At 34.5% G+C, this 19,817-nt stretch overlaps 3 protein-coding genes across 4 annotated transcripts; 1 reads left to right on the top strand and 2 right to left on the bottom strand.

The window, feature by feature from the left end:
- Nucleotides 1-3,365: 3,365 nt before the first annotated feature.
- Nucleotides 3,366-7,705, top strand: LOC144555057 (putative disease resistance protein RGA1). 2 transcript variants are annotated; one of them, XM_078303268.1, is made up of 3 exons: nt 3,366-3,404; nt 4,789-5,522; nt 5,742-7,705. In XM_078303268.1, the coding sequence occupies exons 2-3, from the start codon at nt 4,797-4,799 to the stop codon at nt 6,360-6,362; spliced, it is 1,347 nt and encodes a 448-aa protein (XP_078159394.1). In that variant the 5' UTR covers nt 3,366-3,404; nt 4,789-4,796; the 3' UTR covers nt 6,363-7,705. The 2 variants fall into 2 exon arrangements, with proteins under 2 accessions (XP_078159394.1, XP_078159385.1); XM_078303259.1 differs by having other exon boundaries at nt 4,789-7,705.
- On the bottom strand, nt 7,469-10,136 carry LOC144555048 (pentatricopeptide repeat-containing protein At3g26782, mitochondrial-like). Its single transcript, XM_078303251.1, has 2 exons — nt 9,862-10,136; nt 7,469-9,758 (listed from the first exon to the last, which is right to left on the bottom strand). The coding sequence occupies exons 1-2, from the start codon at nt 9,946-9,948 to the stop codon at nt 7,563-7,565; spliced, it is 2,283 nt and encodes a 760-aa protein (XP_078159377.1). The 5' UTR covers nt 9,949-10,136; the 3' UTR covers nt 7,469-7,562.
- Nucleotides 10,137-13,114: 2,978 nt separating this feature from the next.
- Nucleotides 13,115-17,591, bottom strand: LOC144553407 (uncharacterized). Its single transcript, XM_078301591.1, has 6 exons — nt 17,475-17,591; nt 17,316-17,378; nt 17,014-17,267; nt 16,521-16,623; nt 16,010-16,286; nt 13,115-13,464 (listed from the first exon to the last, which is right to left on the bottom strand). Exons 1-6 carry the CDS (start codon nt 17,589-17,591, stop codon nt 13,193-13,195), a joined length of 1,086 nt encoding a protein of 361 aa, XP_078157717.1. The 3' UTR covers nt 13,115-13,192.
- Nucleotides 17,592-19,817: the final 2,226 nt, after the last annotated feature.

Genomic DNA, 19,817 nt, shown 5'->3' with positions numbered 1-19,817 from the left:
TTGTATTAAGTTTTCATTTCTTGTCTTAATTTCATGTAATTACTTTTAATATATTTCAAAAGTAATGCATGTACAATGAATAATAACGAATAATGTGAAAAAAATTCCAAATTGATATTTCGATATGATATTTGAAGAGAAGTTTACAAGTTATGGTAATTGAGAGAGTAAAAAGTGAAATTAATGTCACTTGTATATTTAAAAAATAAATTGTTAGGGATGTGTAACTATTTGAGAATAAAAAATTATGCATTGTGTATATTTTGTAAGATATTTAATAATTAAGTTTATTTGTTGAAATTGAATTTATAGATGTAATAAGTATTTGTGAAAATATTTAGTGAAATTTAGTCAATTAAAATCAAAATTCGACTTTAATTTTAGAAAATATTTTGTTAAGAAAATTATATTAATGAAAGTTATGCAATAATTAATGTTGTGGTATTGTGTTATTCAAATTATACATGTCTAATATAATATATTTATATATATGTGGAATATGCTAGCATGCTACGCGTAGCATAGAGGTCCTTTGTGCAACGGCTCAATATTCGACTTTTGAAAATCCTAATGGTTGATCCAAATCATTCATCTTGTTCTCCATATTAATATGTATTTGGAGACCAAATTTTACATTTTTTGAAATTTTTTTACTATTTTTTTAGATTGATTGAAAATCGTTATTTTCAGCAAATTTGGACCATAAAAAAACAACGATTTTCAATAAATCTAAAAAAATAGTAAAAAATTCTAAAAAATGTAAAATTTGGTCTCCAAGCACATATTAATATGGAGAACAAGATGAACGGTTCGGATCGACCATTAGAATTTTGAAAAGTCTAATATTGAGCTGTTGCACGGAAGGCCTCTATGCTACGCGTAGCACCGTAGCAGGTTCCTATATATGTATATATAATATATGTATAATGAGGAGGGATCCGATTACACCCTTTTTTGGTGATACCGAATTATACTCTCCATTTTCAAAGTTTACAAAGTTCAAACAGTTGATCCAAACCGTTCAACTTGTTGGATATGTTAAAATGTGCTTGCAGATCAAATTTTATATTTTTTGAAATTTTTTTACTATTTATTAAGTATTTAACAAAATTGCTATATTCAGACCGTTGAATTTTTGTACCCATCTTAATAAATAGTAAAAAAATTCAGAAAAATGTAAAATTTGATCTGCAAGCACATTTTAACACATCCAACAAGTTGAACGGTTTGGATCGACTACAAGCACATTAAATGTAATTGACTGTATATGTATATCAAATTTGACCTCTGATGGTAAATCAGCAAGTCTGGACTGATATAAGGATCAAACTGCAAAAGTGATTACACCAGCATGTAGAGCATTAAAAAATACACAGAATTGACACAAATTTCAATTTATTTGGATTTTTCTACAGTTAGTTATGAATTTTTAAAGTTCAGCTTTCGAAAAAACTTTAAACAGCCATAACTTTGGCTAGGAAAGTCGGATTTGCGCGTATGATCACTTTTCGGAAAGGGGGGGACGAGACCGATCTGAATATCACTGACCCCCCGAGTATCAAAAGCATCAGAATTTCAAAAAAACATCGTTTAGTGCCTCAAAAATTCAGTTTAAGTTTTCGTTCAACGGTAGACGTTGAATCAGCGATTTTCAAAGTGGCTTAATAAATAGTAAAAAAAATCATAAAAATATAAAATTTGGTCTCCAAGCACATTTCAATATAGAGATCACATCTAACGGTTCAGATCAACTTTTTGGATTTTGAAAACGAAAAAATGACTTATAAGCATATACCCTCATATGCTTATGTAAGTAGAGTAGCCAACCTCTATAATATATATACATATACATATACATATACATATACATATACATATACATATACATATACATATACATATACATATACATATACATATACATATACATATACATATACATATACATATATTTGAATAATGCTGTAAATCTTTTTGCTGCATATAAAAATAATGCTATTTGAGCATGTTAGAAATGTTATCATGTTAGAAATATTATCACAGAATAAAGGAGGAGGGTAACTTTAATTTTTTAATTTATTGTTTTAATATATTTTTTATTTATATTTTATTTAACCTGCTAAAAATAAATGAACGTTTAAAAAATATATTATCAATTTAAAATGAATGTTTAGAAAATATATTATCAATTTAAAATGTAAACTAAAAATTTCAAGATATAAATAAATTATAAATACGTATAAAGAAATAAATAAATAGATTTGTACTTAGTCAAATAAATATACAAATTTTTCGCACAAATAATTTTTATATATAAGTTACAAATTTTATTTATTTATATACACTATTTGATATTGAATTATTCATATTTTAAAAGTCGAATTATAAACACGTAATAATATTCGTACAACACCGTCAAAAAAAAAAAAAAAAAAAAAAAAAAACACGGACTGGACCGCCCCCCTACCTGGACTGCCTGGCCCCCCTACCTAGACCGTCCTGCCCCCGCGGGTTCAGCGGGCACGGGTATGAAACGGACAGGGCAGGATTTTTGAAAAATTACCTGTGATACCCGTCTACCCGTGACGCCCGTGCCCTTGCCTACCCATGCCCGTGACCGATTTTGCCCGGCCCATGCCCCTTAGCAATACACTAGTTTCGGGTATGACATCATATTATGCATCATGCATGGGTTAATCCATTTTCATTACGAACGGAACTCCAATTACTTGTAATCATTGATCGCCTTTTTACACCGTTTACAGTTTGAACGGTCAGGATTTATGGTTTTATTTTAAAGCATAAACTGTACGGAATCGACGCAAAGTCGAAGATTATTTTTTTCCCCAACAGTTGATGGTTTTCAAAAACCGTTGTCGGCCTACTAAATCCAAGGGGACGTGGACTACAGGGATTTTTTTTGAACGCTACATTTTTGTCTGCAACGGTGCAGCCCGATGGCTATTTCCTTGCAATACTTAAAGCTCTCTTTTTGAACATTTTTTTTTTTCTTGCTTAGGATTTTATAAATTTCAGATGCAGCTTATAACTTTTTGCCCATTGCTTAGGTGGTATACTGGTATTAGAACTTATCAAATCTCTATCTGACAACACTGACACTCGTCATGCTCGCCGCAGAAGATCTAGATACCATGTAGCCCATTGGTAATTTGAACAATTATTGGGATATTATTAAGCTATTTATTCCCTTAAATTAAACCTGATCAATTAGCATCTATACCAACTTCTAGGAAATTTAATCGAGACTTCTCAGTTATATATATCAGCCTCAGGAAGTTGTAATGCAATATAACCTATTTCTCCTTCACATCATTCAGTTATATATATCAGCGTAAGTTTATTTCTCCTTGACATCATTCATCATTTTCAGATAATAGACAGAGGTACCTTTTTTTCCTCTCATGTCAAATTGGGATTTGGGTTTATAATGAATAATATACTCCTATTATATACAGTAGAGAACTAAAACAATTGATTTTCAGCTTGTCATTGGTGATATAGTACACTGCTAGTTCTTTTCTTTTCTTTTTATAAATCAGTGTACATTTTTTATCCCAAATTTTTATTTTTAGAAATATAAAAATAAAATGTACCGAGAACTTTTCTTGAGTAATCGGTTCAGAATTAATGAATTCAAGCTGGAGCCTAACTTGCAAATTGGCTCGTTCGGTCCAGCTCGGTCCAATTCGATCCAAAAAAATTGTAGAATTTATTTTCTTCTTAAAACAAGATTCAGCCAGAGCCAGCGAGCCAGCTCGTTAGCTCGCGAGCTAGCTCGTGACTTGGATGGGCCAACTCGTGATGAGCTCAAGCTGGGCCCAGCTCATGACGAGCCAGCTAGTTGCCACCCCTACATGGAAGGGACTGGACCTATGTTGCATGGAAGGGGCCGAACCTATGTTACATGGAAGGGATCGAACCTATGTTCGAACCTTTATGTTGCCAGCTCGTGACTTGGATACGATACAAATATATACGATAATTTTCAAAAATCTAGAATACGACCTATTTTATATATTATTTTTTATTATTTTAATTATATTATTAATTAAAAACTTGTATTATAGTGATAGATATATATTCTAGAAACAAAGAATAGCTAGTATAGTGGTAGATGGCTAGGTTGAGGATCAAAAGGTCTCAGAAGAATTAATTTTGGGCATTGACGATTGTGCGGCTCACGGTAGACCAATCCTCATGATGTGGTGTACGAATATTTGCACGGTCCACGGGATGTATCAGTGTGTATCAGACCTACTGGGTGTGCATCGGACATACCGGATGCGTATCCAGAAAAAAAAATGTATTGGAGACTGTATCAGAGAATTAAAGATACACCAGCTGACGTATCGGGATCATATCAGACGCGTATTGATATGTCATACGTATCCGGTAAGGGTATGGGACCCTATCGGAATTCCGGATAACATAGTACCGAACCATTCCCTAAAAACAACTCTATAGAGACCGAATCTTGGTTCAGTCTCTTCCATGAAAAAAAAAAAAAAAATCATCTCTTTATCCGACATTTTAATTTAAATATTTCTAAAAAATTTGAAGCATCTTCATTCTCCGTCTCACATTCATACCATTTTATTACAAAACCTAATTTGTAGTATAGTATATTTGACTGATATCTATGATCCTCTCTCATTTTTTAAACCTTGCCTATGTGGAAAGATTTATTTTATTAAATAATACATATGTAATTTCCATAAAATTAATGGGCCTTTTGACATCTAATTTAATTTGTTTCTCAATTACCAGATTTGAAGATGACTGGTCTATTTAGTGAATTCAGTACTTCGGCTGTAATCGGTGCATTCATGGGTGCCTTCATTGTTGAGATAGTTAGCAAAGGAAGTTCTTTCATTATCGATGGGTATTCCAAATACACATCGGTTGATGAGAACTTAGAAACAATAAAACAACTGGTACCAAAGATCAAAAGCGCCATGGAGGAATCTGAAGGAATGTGGATCACGAACGAGCAATTGCTTCAATGGCTAAGAACCTTAATCCACACTGCATATCAAGCAGACTATGTGCTTGAAACCTTCAGGTACCGTAGAATGCTAGAGCTCAATGAGAAGGCCAGGAAGAAAATTACCAAGGGAAGTAAAAATTACATCCCTTCTCCTCACAACATTGCCAAGCGTATCCGCACTTCATTTAAGTGTGTGAAGAACATGGTAATGGGTGATGAGGAGATAACTCAGTTAAGCAATGTATTGCAGAGGCTGAAGCGTGCAGTTTATGATGTAAGTGAATTTAGAAAATTATTGGAGAAATGCCAACCGATAACCTCTCGTACTATCAGAACTCCTCTCTACATGGAGAAAGGTCGAGTTTTTAGCCGGCAAGTGGAAATGGAGAGAGTGATCAATTTCTTACTCCTAACGAGTACAAGAGATGATCAAAGAATTGACATTCTTCCCTTGCTAGGTGATGAAGGAATGGGGAAAACAACACTCGCACTCCATGCTTGCAACAACGAAAGGGTGCGCAATTGCTTCTCACTTATAATATTCATTTCGGTTTTGTGCATTGAAACAAAATCGGACTTGGTTCTGGTTCTGAGAAAGATCTTGAATCAATCATGCTGCAGTGACAGTTTCCACACTGAAGAAAATTTATTCAGTTTACAGGAACTAATCAAGAAGCGATTAAAAAAGGAGAAATTTCTCATAGTCCTTGATGATGTTTTGGATGTGGATCAGATAACATGGAGTGTACTACACGACTACTTGAGTTGCGGAAAGGAGGGAAGCAAAGTTATCGCTACAAGCCCATCAAAGGAGGCAGTGATAAAATTTGGTACAGTTGAACCAATTGAATTAACCAACTTCAGTAAGGAAGAGTACTGGTTTTTCTTTAAGGAGCATGCATTTGGTAGCACTAATCCAGATAACCACCCGAAATTAGCAATAATTGGGAGAGAAATAGCAAAGAGAATGCAAGGATCACCACTAGCTGCAAAAATTCTAGGAAAGCTACTCCGTGATAAGCTGTGCTTTCAACATTGGGTTAATGTACTAAAAATCCTATTAGAACATAAATTATGGGTTAGTTGCACTGTTTTTGATGTTTGCAGTGTGGTCCTGAGGCTCATGCCAGGTCGGTTTCAGCTGTTACGGGTTTCTTACAGCCCTTATTTGGGAGGAAATGAGATTTGGATTGATAACTTAGAAGAAGAGCTAATCTCAGGACAATTCAGTACAAAGAGAGGCAATCGGGGCACAATGGTTCCGGATGTGAACCAACTCCGAGTTATACTGTCGAAAACTGAGTTTCCAACATACCATTGCATGTACCACACCTTTGATATGGAGGTTTGTTGATCTTACCATCAAATACTACTACTTTTTTTGTTTCTTTTCTTAGAAGCTCATATTGTAATACTTGTGGTGTAGTATAGCTTACAGTTGAATGAAATGTTTTTAGCTTAAGAGACTATTATCAATTTCTCTCGTTTTTTTCTTTATTTTTTTTTTAAAGTCTTCAAAGTGTATATCTACTTCACCCCCTATATGATGTCACAATTTTAAGTTCCTAGGTATGTAATTAATAGATAACATTAGATGGAACTTTCTGTGGCAAGAGACATGATTAAAAGAAATTCCCTTGTTAATTGGGATATGATATGTAGGAAACAAATATACGGGGGAATGGGGATTATCAAGCTTGATGATTTCAATAGAGCTTTGATATCCAAATGGTTGTTTGAATATTACGATCCTACTTACGACAGTAAGTGGAAGCTGATCCCAATTGCTAAGAGTACAAATGGTATCATATATGTCTCTCCTGTGTGGAGGGATATCCTGGCTAATGAGTTTAATGAAATGAATGCACTTATAAAAACTAAACGATAGATTCAACCAAACCAGATTCAATTAGGTCTTGATATGATTGGTTGATAATTGGGGTGTTGGGGATAGCAAATTGAGTAAAAATTTGAGCTTTTTGCTGGCTGGTTGTTCAAGATAAATACAAACCATTTGTGAGTTTGCAAATAAAGGGGTTGTAAGGAGATATTTCATGCTGTTACTGTACAGGGATTGAAAACATTGACCATTTATTTTTGCAGTGCCCACATGTTAAACCAGTATGTCTATGGATTGCAAATTTTCATAACTGAGAGTTTCAGTATAATATTGTTTATGAATTATGGCAATACATATGTGAATTTATAGGTAAAAGAATAGAAAATACTGTGATATCATCTTTTGCGCAATCACTTGGACAGTTGGACTGTAAGGTTAGAATGAAATAAAATTTGTTTTTTTTTGTAAGTAACCCAAAACAGCCAAGTCTATGGCTTCTTTGATTCCCTCATTGATATATTACTCGATTGACCATTTAGGAAGGCAATGGAAGAAGTATATGCACAGATTCATCCCAAGACAAACATTTTATTTTATTTTTCTTTTAATATTAGACCAAATAAATAAAAGAGTTGGAAATTCCATAACTATCGCATGATTGTACAATGTAAAATTTTAAACAAAAGAAAGATGGTACCAAAGCCTAGTTGCTTTTCACTTGTTAACTCCAAAATCTCCACAAGAGCACTCCCCTTCCTTGAATTTGTGAAATTTCTTACTATCTCTGACAATTATTTCTCTTTCTGTAAGAACAGAAACCAACTTTAGAAGAGAGTGGCAATCCTTGCACATGGATATGTTCTTGAAAATCCTAATTGCTTCACCATTTGACATGTTTATCAATCCATATGCAACTGCCAATTTTTCACTATGGTGCCTAACTGCCCGAATTACCCTTTTTTCCTCCTCTTTGTCAGATGTATCTCCAGTTTTATAAGGCACATACCCCATCCCTTTAGCTTTCTCAATCAAGTCCTCAAGAAAATAAAAAATTTCTTTATTCTCGGAGTGAGGCCTATCAGAGGCTTGAAAATATTTTGTCACGCCCTTGATTGAGATCCAACTCCTGTCTCGTATGGTTGGTATGTTCTCATCTTTCATGATCTTTCTAACTCTTGATACGTCATGCGATCTCTTAGCTGATTTATACATGTTCAACAACAGTACATAGGTCTCGATCATCTTTGGTTTTAATTCAAGTAGCCGATTCGCTGCATAAAAGGCTAGATTGGTGTTACCATGGCTCCTACAACCTGCTATCAGAATAGACCAAATGGACTCATTCGGTTCAAAATTTTCCCTCTTTATAAATTCAAAGGCATCATTTAACCGACCCAACCGCACAAACATATCAACCATACAAGCATAGTGATTCATTCCCGGCTGAATATCATAGTGGTCCTTCATCAGATTGAAATAGTATTCGGCCTTGTCAACTAAACAAGCATAACTACAAGCAGACAATACACTGATAAACGATACCAGTGTAGGGTTGATCCCAGCAGCAAGCATCTCTTCAAATAGCTCAATAGCCTCCTTGTACAAACCATTCTGTGAATAGGACGCAATCATAGTGGTCCAGGAGATAACAGTTCTTGTTGGCATTTCATTGAACGCTTTGATTGCATCATTAATTCTCCCACATTTACCATACATATTAACCAAAGAAGTACTCGCAACAAAATCGGATAAGATCCCTGATTTCATCATTTGCGCATGGATTTGCATTCCACACTCCAAAGCCATAAGGCCACTGCAAACCGTTAAAACACTGGGGAAGGTGAACCTATCAGGCTTAGTTGATGACCGTTTCAACTTCACAAAAAGATTAAAAGCCTTTAACCCTGCAGAATAGGCCTCCATATCATCCTTAGCTGAACTCACCATCTTAGATAATCCCGCAATAGTTGAATTTATTGTGACCAAATTAGAATTCGTCGTGTTTTCAGACAATCTTGTTGCATCTTCAATTTCACCACATTTAAAGTACATGTACATCAGAGAATTTCTCACCTGAAAAATTGATTCACCCCCCAATTTAATGCAAAATGCATGGTATTGTCTTGTGGGACCCAGCTGCAGGTCTTGGGACATACAAAACAAACCTGCGACACTGGTAAGTGTAACTGGATTGGGACATATATTCTCATGTACCATATCTATAAATATCTTTAGACCCAAACCTGGGTTGCCATTGTTGGCACATGCCGATATAATACTCGTCCAAGAGACCACATCTTTAAATTCAGAACATTTGAAGCACTTTACTGCGTATTCCAAGTTACCACATTTTGAGTACATGTTGGACAAAGAGCCATCCATTGCCACTGCTGAGTTAACCCCGGATTTTGCTATACAAGCATGGATTTGTTCACCTAATTTGAGATCGTACAAGTGAGAGCATGCATTTAATACAGCCCAAAATGTGAAACTTGCGGGCTTCCAGCCTGACTCTAGCATACTTATAAACATTTTTACGGCATTTTGTGGATCTGAGTTTTGTACATAACCACTGAGAAGCGCCGTCCATGTTACAATGTTTCGCTCGGACATTTCATTGAACACCTTCCGTGCATGACCAGGGACACCGCATTTCATATAAGCATTGACTATAGCTGTAGCTACATAGGAATCTTTATATGAACCCGTTTTAATGGTGTGGGAATGAAGGATTTTGGCACTGGAAAGGGATTTGATGGTGCTGCATTGGTGAAGGAGGGGTCCATAAATGGTACGCTCGACTCGAGTGCCTTCCTTTAGGAGGTTAAGTGCTTGTTTAAAATCAATTGGCTGTAGTGAAGTCTCCGAATTGATTCCAAGCTTTCTTGGGTTTTGCTGGTTAGAAATATCCTGATACAGAAAAAGTAAAACTCAAGGTCAAGGGTTATGTATAGAAGATAAAAAATTGGAGAGAGAGAGAGAGAGAGAGAGGAGGGAAAAGGGGGGTAATTACGAGAGAGGTATGGGAGAGTTTTCTTGAGTAATCGTCAAGTTTGGGAATAGTAGAACCACTGAGAAGAAGAGAAGGCACAGACGCCATGGACGGAGATTGAGAGGAGCTAGAATCCTACATTCTACAGAGAAGGTGAAGTTTAGCACTTTCTCTTGATCGCCATTATTGTGTGTGGTACGCGTGTATGGTATCCATTTTCTAATTTGTTGTATTTTATCCTGGGATTTCATTTCATAAGGGATGATGGATTGGTGAATCTCTGTTCTGTGGTGGAGACTGGAGACCGGGAGAACCCAACCTTCAACGGCAAATTTTCGAAACAGCCCTCGTGTAAAGTTTTCAGAACAATAATAGAAGACATCGGTTGTGGGCTTCCAGCCCGTGGGCCTTTCGACTCGGGAAAGAAAATAGAACTTTTGTGGATGTATCAAAACTACAAATCCATGAAATGTGCAAGATACCCGGTATCCACCCTATTATTTTTTTCTAAAATAGAACTAAATAAAATAGTTTAAACCAAAATCAGCACAAAGATTCTAGAAATTACAAAAAACAGCTCGAATGAATAAATGAATGGTAAAGATTCATCAAATGAGTCTATAAATTTTCATCCACTGTAGAAGTGCTACGGTAGAGCTGTTTTTTGTAACTTTTAAACGCTTTGTGCTTATTTCGTTTAAATATTTTTATTTAGTTCTATTTTTATACTGCTACGGTGGTCGGTGGACCCTTTTTTTTTTTTTTAACTTTTAAAAACTTTGTGCTTATTTCGTTTAAATATTTTTATTTAGTTATATTTTTATAAAAAGATCTATATATCCACCCTCCACGTGACATTCTGAAACAAAAGTTTTGAAGCAAATCACACAAGCATGGGTGGCAGGGTGGATCTAGTAAGAACAAATGGCTCATTTATTATTATTTAATTATATATGTCAATATAATATTTTTAGTGTTATTATATGTCAATATAATATTATTTAATACAAATAATTACAATACAGTGCGCTTGTACGCATGAAGGTGCTGCTAACAAAATACACTGACACGCAACCTTTTGACACAAAATCTTTCAAATTTAGAAAGTGCTCTGTAGTCTGTATCGCTGAGAGCGAAAGTGAAAGCACCAGCGTGTATTTCGCACAGCAATTTGGTTATCCGATCCTGGACACAATACTGTTCACTCACCTCTGCAGCTGCCATCACATCCAAGTATCCAACAACACTTTATACATGCTACATAGATGGCTCTTTCAAACTACCAAATACAGGAGGTGCAGCCTACATCCTTCAACAGGGCAACATGTACACTAATCCAGTACGGTCTCGATGCCCAACCTGCGGAATCCCCATTCCAAAATAAAGCTTTCGTGATTCTCACAGCACTCCGGGCTGCCCTCACTCATAACATTGAACTGTACCTTTTACACCGATTGTCAGCAACTAGTTCTCTCAATACAAACCCCAATTTCATTAAAACATGCAGACTGGCGCACCTACGGAGAAGTCATGCAAATAGCAAATATCCTCACATCCAATCGCAATTTTCACTGTGCCTATAAACCAAGAGATTGCTCTTTGGTCCCTTTGTTTTTCTTATTTTCTCTCTTCTTTCCTCTCTTCCCCTTTTCTATCTCTTGCCCATTTTGGATTGACGAGGAACACCAAGAATGGCAAAGAAGGTCAAATTTTATTAATCTAGAACCTTATCGTGATTGTGATGAGAAAACTAGTATCTACAATTAGTGGCACCTGATGTGGGCCTGTTCGGCAGACCCTTGGGAAAGGGAACGGATATGGGCTGTGCAAAAATTGAACTGATTTTCACTGTTCACGTGTGAAAAAAAAAAATTCACTCCAACTGAATTTTTGTTTTCTCACATGAACAGTGGCGTTGAGAAAGTTGACCGAACAGAGACAGTGGTGACAAATGTGCCATATACGGCGGAACCAAAAGCGATTGAATTAACAAGGGCAACGATGAAAAACAATTTATTATAACGTTTAATAATATAAATACAAATCAAAGACGGGCCACGTGCTCTTCTCTCCCTGTAGAGCATTGTACAAAATGAAAGACCAAGACTAATATATCACCTGGCAAGCAGAATTTTTTATTTTTAGAAATTATATAAAAATAATGTAGGATATTAGATGGATCATCGCGAAATTTTGATGCAATAGAAGGAACCGAACCAGTCAGCTTTGCACGCAGGTATGGACAGTGCCATAGAAAATCTCACAACTGCAAACCCTTTAGCCCATTAAATATCGGCCTCATTTCCTTATCCCTTCTTCACCCTTTAGGGACCGAACTCTGGTGTGGTTCTGAATTTTGCTGTGGCAGCTAAAGGAACCAAACGACTGGTGCGGTTCCATTAGGTTTTTCTAAAAGAACTGAACTATTGGTTTGGTTCCTTCTATTGTATCAAAATTTCACCACAATTAATCCATCCAATACCTTATATTATTTTTATATAATTTCTAAAAGTAAAAAAGCCGGCAAGTACAGAAGTTACATTAGGGTTGGTAATCTTGTTTACCTACCCAGAGAGCCTACATTTGATTATGTATATCAACCTGTAGACCATTATATGAAATTAAGACCAATAGTACGTAATTTTGGTCATTACAAAAACAATTATTAACAATTCACAGAGACTAGTTCTTCTATTTTTTTTTTTTATATTCAAGAATAGTGGAATAATCCACCGATTTCATTAAGAAATCTCAAAAGCACCTTATCTGGTACCTAAAATGGGTACCAGAATCAAATACAGTCATACATCATACTTTAATAAAAGGCAGGATTGCACATTTCATTTGCATGCATGAAATCATAGTTAACTTACATGAAAAGAGAGTCCAAAGCTCAATTAAGAAAATCACAAGGCACTAACGCAGAGAATAACACAAAGGTTCTGCGCTTAACAAGCCACCAAAATACAGTCACGGCAAAACAACAAGCTAATACTAAGCCATATATAACAGCAAAACAGCAGGCTAATATTAATCCCTAATACTAAGCCATATATAACAGCAAAACAGCAGGCTAATATTAATCCCTAATACTAAGCCACATATAACAGGGCTAAGGTAAAGTCATACATCATAACAAAACCATGCATACACAAAATAGAAGACAGAAGCTCCAAACTAAAAACAACAGCAGCAAAGTCATAAAAGCATCACCCTACAGTCAACGAAAAACCAACTAACTAAGCATCCAACTAATATAACTAGTTCTTCTAGTTAAAAACCTGATAGCTTTTCTTCCTTCCATCTTGATCTTTAAGAACAGTTATAGCCACGAATAACTGCACAATACAGATCACTGCTTAAGAATCATGTTCATATGTAGCAATTGTGTTTGTGTGGAGGGAGAGAGGAAGAGAGAGAGAGAGAGACCTTGGAACCTGGTTGGACGGTTAAGGTAGCGAGGTTTGAATTGAGGTTGCTTCATCTCAGTATGAACACCAGCTTCTCTTGCATTGCTGAGAAGCAAATCATTTAACTTCAACGCAACTACTCTTATTCTCTCAAACCTTTCCTTAGCATTGCTCAGATTGACGGGTGTCGGTTGACCATCAAGTAGTTCTTTACCTATTAGTCAAGTTTGGACAAGAGATCATATGCTAGTAAAAAGTAGAATATCTATGCTGCATTATAGCCTGTGAACTAGGTCATAGTAGTGTTGGACACATATCTGTATCGGGTATGGTTGTCCAAAAAAGTATCATATACACCCTAGACACATGGCGTATCCAAGTAGGAGAAGTCTTTCTCCATAGAATCATGCACAATTAATACCAACGCTCGGCAAAAGTTTGTTCAAGACAATTCTGACCTCTCAAAAATCATTCTCTGATGGCCTACAAGGCTTTTTATGCTCTCTTGTATAATAAAATTCATGAACACATTATTATTTTCCCCACGAGACAATCTTTTGCGAGTCAAGATAGATCCGGGTAATCTTATTGAAATTTGATCTTTTCGTATATGCCCTTTGACATGGCAATTGATTTATTTTTCTTTCAAGATATCTTACTCACAATTAATCAGTTAAGTTTATTACTCACCAGGGGCGGAGCTATAGTCAACTAGGGGTAGGTAGGGGTTGGCAGTTGCCTACCCCTGTATTTTGAAAAATAATTTTAATCTCTTTATAATGGAGTATTGTCTATCATGTCTGAGCTAGTTGCCTACCCGTCTTGGCTAATTGCCTACTCCTGTTGAAGCGTAGTCTAATTTGTGAGTTTTGTACGATTTGGAATGTTCATTTGTGTTGCCTACTTGACTGTGAGTTTTTGTTTTATGGAGTGTTGTTTTGAAAATAAAACGAAAAGACGTGGGGGAGAAAAGTATGACATGATGGGATCACAATAAAAAAAATAGTAAAAAATCTGTAATTCAATTGAATGAGCCGAAATTGCTAAGTTCTCATATTTTTTGTTGAAGCTTGCAATTGTTAATAGGGCCTTTTCTTACTTACTATTTAATTTACGTATCATTTTAAATTTTAGCCGTAGTTTGACTACTGTTTTTTATGTTTCAATTAAAATTTGAATTTGCCTTTTAATTTATTTAATCTAAACAGTTTATAATGCAAGAGCTTTTTTCTTTTTTTAATGATTGTAATTACTATATTAGTATATTTTATTAGTAAAATCTTTCATCCTAATTTTAAAAATAAGTTTTTGAATGTTAATATTATACTTAAAGCAGGGAGAAGGGTTCAAATGCCTCCATTTTTTGTGCCTCCACTATGCCTCCATTTTTAAAAACGTTAATAAATCAAAATTTAAAACTTAAACGTCAAAATAAAATAATTAGATGTGATCTATGTTGTTTTCTCTATATGCTCATACAAAAAATATCACATTTAGATTTTGTTTTTATGTATATCAATTATTTGAAAAATCAACGTCTAGAAATTACCCACATTAGTACGTTTTTATAAGTTCTTGATGACAATCAAAACAAAGTTGAAATGTCACAATTTTTTACACATGCATAGATAAAATGATGTAGATTATATCCAACAGTTTTATTTTGACTTTTAAGCTTTAAATTTTGGATTATTGAAATTCTTAAAAATGGAGGCATGATGGAGGCACAAAAAATGAAGGCATTTGAATCCTCCTCTAAAGCAGGTTAAAATACTTATTTACACTACTGTGAGAGCTAAGTATTGTGTACATTATTGATTTCACAATCATTTTTATTTACATATACTCTAGTCATTAGATTTACACTGAGTTTACGGCAACACTTTGTTCAATTAAAAAATTACCATAGCTTCAATCAAAAAATTAATTAATAAATAAATAATATTAATAATAAATTAATGATATTTTTTCTGCCTACTCCTGATAAAAATCCTGGCTACGCCACTGTTACTCGCCCATATGACCATTTAGTAATTTGAATTTTGTATATTTTGAAAGAGCAAAATGCATATTTATATATTTTCAGATTTGCACTCATTTTCTAAGAAACAAACAACAAATAAAATAAATATTTTTTTTAATTAGTTTGCAAAGCAAAACATTGCAATATCAAGTAATAAAATATGCATATAGATAGGGGTGCAAACGGATCGGATACGGATCATATAGTGGTAAAACCATATCCGTATCCGCTTTAATTTTCCAGATACGGATTGGATATTAGATGGATATGGATACGGATATCTAGTTTTTATAATAGTGAATTATATTTCTTTTTCATAATATATATTAAACTATATGATATATATCTACAATTTAGATACCGATAGTTAAAATTTAAAACCATATCCGTATCCATATGGATATTTGGATATCGGATATCATATCCGTATCTAATCTTCGGATACAGATCCGGATACGGTTGGATAATATCCAACCCGTTTGCACCCCTACATATAGATGAAACATACTTCATCCAAAGATTTAAGAAAATTGTCTCATACTGTTTGTATTCATGTAGTATCCATGCAACATTGCTTCAAAGAAGCTGATGGCTGTGACTCTACCAGAAAGCATTCCAGTTCACTTCCCATCAGCCTAAAAGGTGGAAGTGAGACTTTGAACCATCTCCAGTTAATCAGGAAAATCAATTTTCCTAGGAGACAATGTAGTAAAAGAGTTAATGGTTTAATTTTTACCTTGCTCTATTTCATTCTGGAGTTCTCTCAGCAATTGTTGCACCTGCAAATTTGCGGTGTTCGATTGCTGGGCCATAGGGTTTACCATTTTTGCCCCAACTAAAAGCTCCTCAAATTTTCTATGCATTTCTTGAACAATTGCCTGATTCCAACACCATTCGGTGACATAGGGTTCAATTTCATTACCCACTGCAGTAATCGCCTTATCTAGCATCTTCTCCCCAATTTTTTCACACAGGTAGTTCATTTTTTGAGTCTCCTGTAATCTCTTACCAAACTTCCAACAAAAGGATCAAAAGAAAAGAAACAGATAAAAAAAAATTATATCAGATAGAGCAATTTTGAAGCAGATCATATGTCACAACTCCGAACGAACATGGATTGAGTGGGATCTTAGAAAGGAAACAACTGGAGATCTCCAGCACGAATAGAACCGGCTGCTGGTAATAAAAAAAGGCCAATCGAGGGAGTGAGAGAATGCGAGAGAGCGAGAGAGAGACTCACCAATTACCTGGAGAAACTTGAGCTCAAAAAGGTGGATCTTCTCCTCCAACGATGCCGATCGCTTCTCCTCAGTCGTCACTGGTAGGTACAATGCAAGGAGTCCGCATTGTCTCCATCAACTCAAAAAGCATCTGCATTATCGCCAAGAAAAAAATAAAATGAAAAATGAGCATCTACTGTAGGGGTGTCAAAAGGTACGGTAGGGTGAAAGTACTCATACCCGCTGATATTTTTTTTTGATTGAAACCCCGCAGGTGATACTCGCTGATATTACTCGTATCCTTTTTTTAGAAAATAAGCGCAGTGCCTTTTCCTTGATGACTTTTTTTGAAAATTTCCAATAGCGGCTATCAGAATTACAATATACCAGTATACACCATAAAACCACTAAACATTCCTACGGCAATTACAGCAATGAGAAACAGGAAATCAAACCAAAAAACTACTAGACCGAGAACCCCTCAATTCCCTGCACTACTCAACAAAATTTCATCCACAACTTGGCTTCTTTATTGGCATGATGTGCAATCCAAATTGGGTCTGTTTCACCCTCTTCGAAAATCTTCTTATTGCATGCCCTCCATAAAAACCAGCAAACTGCAAAGAAATAGGAACCCCATTTATTCCTGGATATCCATCTCTTGCAAGCTCTCCATGATTTATCTACCGTAGCCAGCACTGTGTAACCTAGCTGTAAGATGTTAACACCTAGCAAAGCATTCATCCTTGTCCAGCATCGTCTTGCCCTATCACACTGGAAAAATAAATGCATCGCAGTTTCAATAGGACAATTTAGGCAAACCTCACAAGGCAAGTCACACTGTAAACCTCGGTGGATCATAACATCGTGTGTTAGAAGTCTCCCCTGTAATAATAGATAAACAAAAACCCGAACAGTTGGAGGTATTTTGAGCTGCCAAATGAACCGGTATCCCCAAAGTGTTTTCCCTGCTGATATTACCATCTTATAGAATGAATTAGCTGAATATTCATTGTCTCTTGTCCATAACCATACCACTCGGTCCTCTGCATGTTCTTGTACTTGGGGTACCTGACAGAGACCACTACTTATGGCCATTTGAAGTGAGTATTTTCTGTTACAAGGTTCAGGGGTAAATTGGGAAATCATTGTTGGATACGACCAGGAATCAAACCAATATGAAATCGATGATCCTTGAGCTATATTCCATGTAACACTCCAATCAAAATGAGGTCTTAATTTCAACAATAGTAACCAAAAGAAAGAACCATGTCTCATCCAAATTCGATGTGTTTCAGGAGGTTTTGCCAAATTATAAAGCTGCATCACAGATTGAGTCCATAAGGAGTTAGGGTTCCTGTACATCCGCCACCACCAGCTTTAGCTCCAAAATCTATTAAATTAGTTTCAAATGATAAATCTGAATTGTTAGAACCCGTATACATTACGAGTAATGCATCTACATGTAAAAACTTTAAATATTTGAATTAATTTAGTATAAAGTCAATCAATCAAAATTAGAAGGTTAATAAATTAAGTTTAGTGCATTTATTTTTTGAACATTTTTTAACTGCTTGACTTTATACTAAATTAATTCGAATATTTAAAATTTTCACATGTAGACACATCACTCGTAAGATAGGCAGATTTCAAGATTCGGATTCGTCATTTGAAACCGATTTGATGAGTTTTGGAGTTAAGCTCACCAAACACTTTGGTGAGCTTAAGAACACCCTAGTTCTACTCCTTATCCATTACGAATCTTATTCTTACCAGTTAAAATTATTAGATAACAAAATGGTAGCGGATGAATAATAAATAATACTAGTATAATAATTATTTTATTATATTTTACAAATAGAACATCAAAACTCATTTATTTCACACATATGCAATGACATTACTAATAAAAAATAAAAATAAATGTGCAATCAATTTCAACTAAATTGTATTTTTTATAAAACAAGATAATTCAAAAACAAGAATATATCTTCCAACAAATTTAATTATTTAATTAAAAAACAAGACATGCAAATAAAAATAGTATGTTTAATATTTTATTACAACAAAAACAATACATAAATAATAAAAATAATCACTAATTATTGCTCAAACATTATCATATTATTATTATATTTTAGTATTTTACATAATTATCTTATAGGGTAACGGGTACGAAATAGCCTTTATTTGTATCCTTATCTGTTTCGCTAACGAAAAAAAATTCTTACCTCATATCCATGCTCAATAAGCTAAAAAAAAAAAAAAAAAATTATCCATACTCATCTTATCAAATACGGTACAAATCAAGTAAACGACTAAAAAACTATGGAAATAAATTTATTCACTCCTAGAGACATGTTCGACTGCACCTTTTCCTATAAAATTCAAAAGATTTTTGAGTTTTTCCTTCTTCTTTTTTCCCCGAAGGCCGTTTGGCATGCCAATTTCTTTTCATTTTCCCATCTTCTTTCCACAAAATTGTCTCCAATAGATCAAAATCAAGGGGGAAAAAAATGTAGGAGTGAATAAATTTACTTCCAACGTTCTCTCACTTCTCTCCCTCCCTCCACATGAGTGTATTTGTATTTGTATTTTTTTTTCTCTTCTCTCTCCACATGTACGCAAAACACACATATGAAATGTTATATATAAACAACTCTCTTCTTATTTAATTTTTATTGTGAGACTAAGGTCCAAGATCCGGATCCTTTCTTATGTAATGCTATATATATATATGTAAACAACTCTCATATAATTAATGTATGGTTTTATAATTAAACAATAGTCTGATTCGGACATAATATATGTTTACAAATTACATCTCATGTGTTTTTTTACAAATTATTAAAATTTAAATATATTAGAAAATTTACAACAACACATTATTAGTTTAATTATTTTACAAATTTTATCTTATTTCAAATATATGATAAAACTTAAATAGAAATATATATTTTTAAAATAAATTAAGACTTCCCACAATTAATTTCATAATAAAACTGAACACTCAATTTAACACGTTTCCATAATCATTCCCGTGCGTATCCGTACCCGTGGGTTTTCACATTTTTAAAAGTGGATTCCCATCCCGTCAAATTTCATCCCATAAAATCCCGTGACAAACAAACATGCCCTACATCATTTTTTCCCCTTGATTTTGACCTATTAGAGACAATTTTGTAGAAAGAAGATGGGATCATGGGAACTCAATGTAAAAATTTTGGCATGCCAAACAGCCTTCGGGAAAAAAATAAATAGAAAAAACCCAAAAACCTTTTGAATTTCATAGGAAAAGGTGCAGCCGAACATGCTTTAAAATAG

Source organism: Carex rostrata, chromosome 1 (genome assembly GCF_964058835.1).
Source record: "Carex rostrata chromosome 1, lpCarRost1.2, whole genome shotgun sequence".
In the NCBI taxonomy this organism is placed as follows: Eukaryota; Viridiplantae; Streptophyta; class Magnoliopsida; order Poales; family Cyperaceae; genus Carex; species Carex rostrata.
Note: the sequence above shows the minus strand (reverse complement) of the source record. Positions and strands in the feature narration are given on the sequence as shown.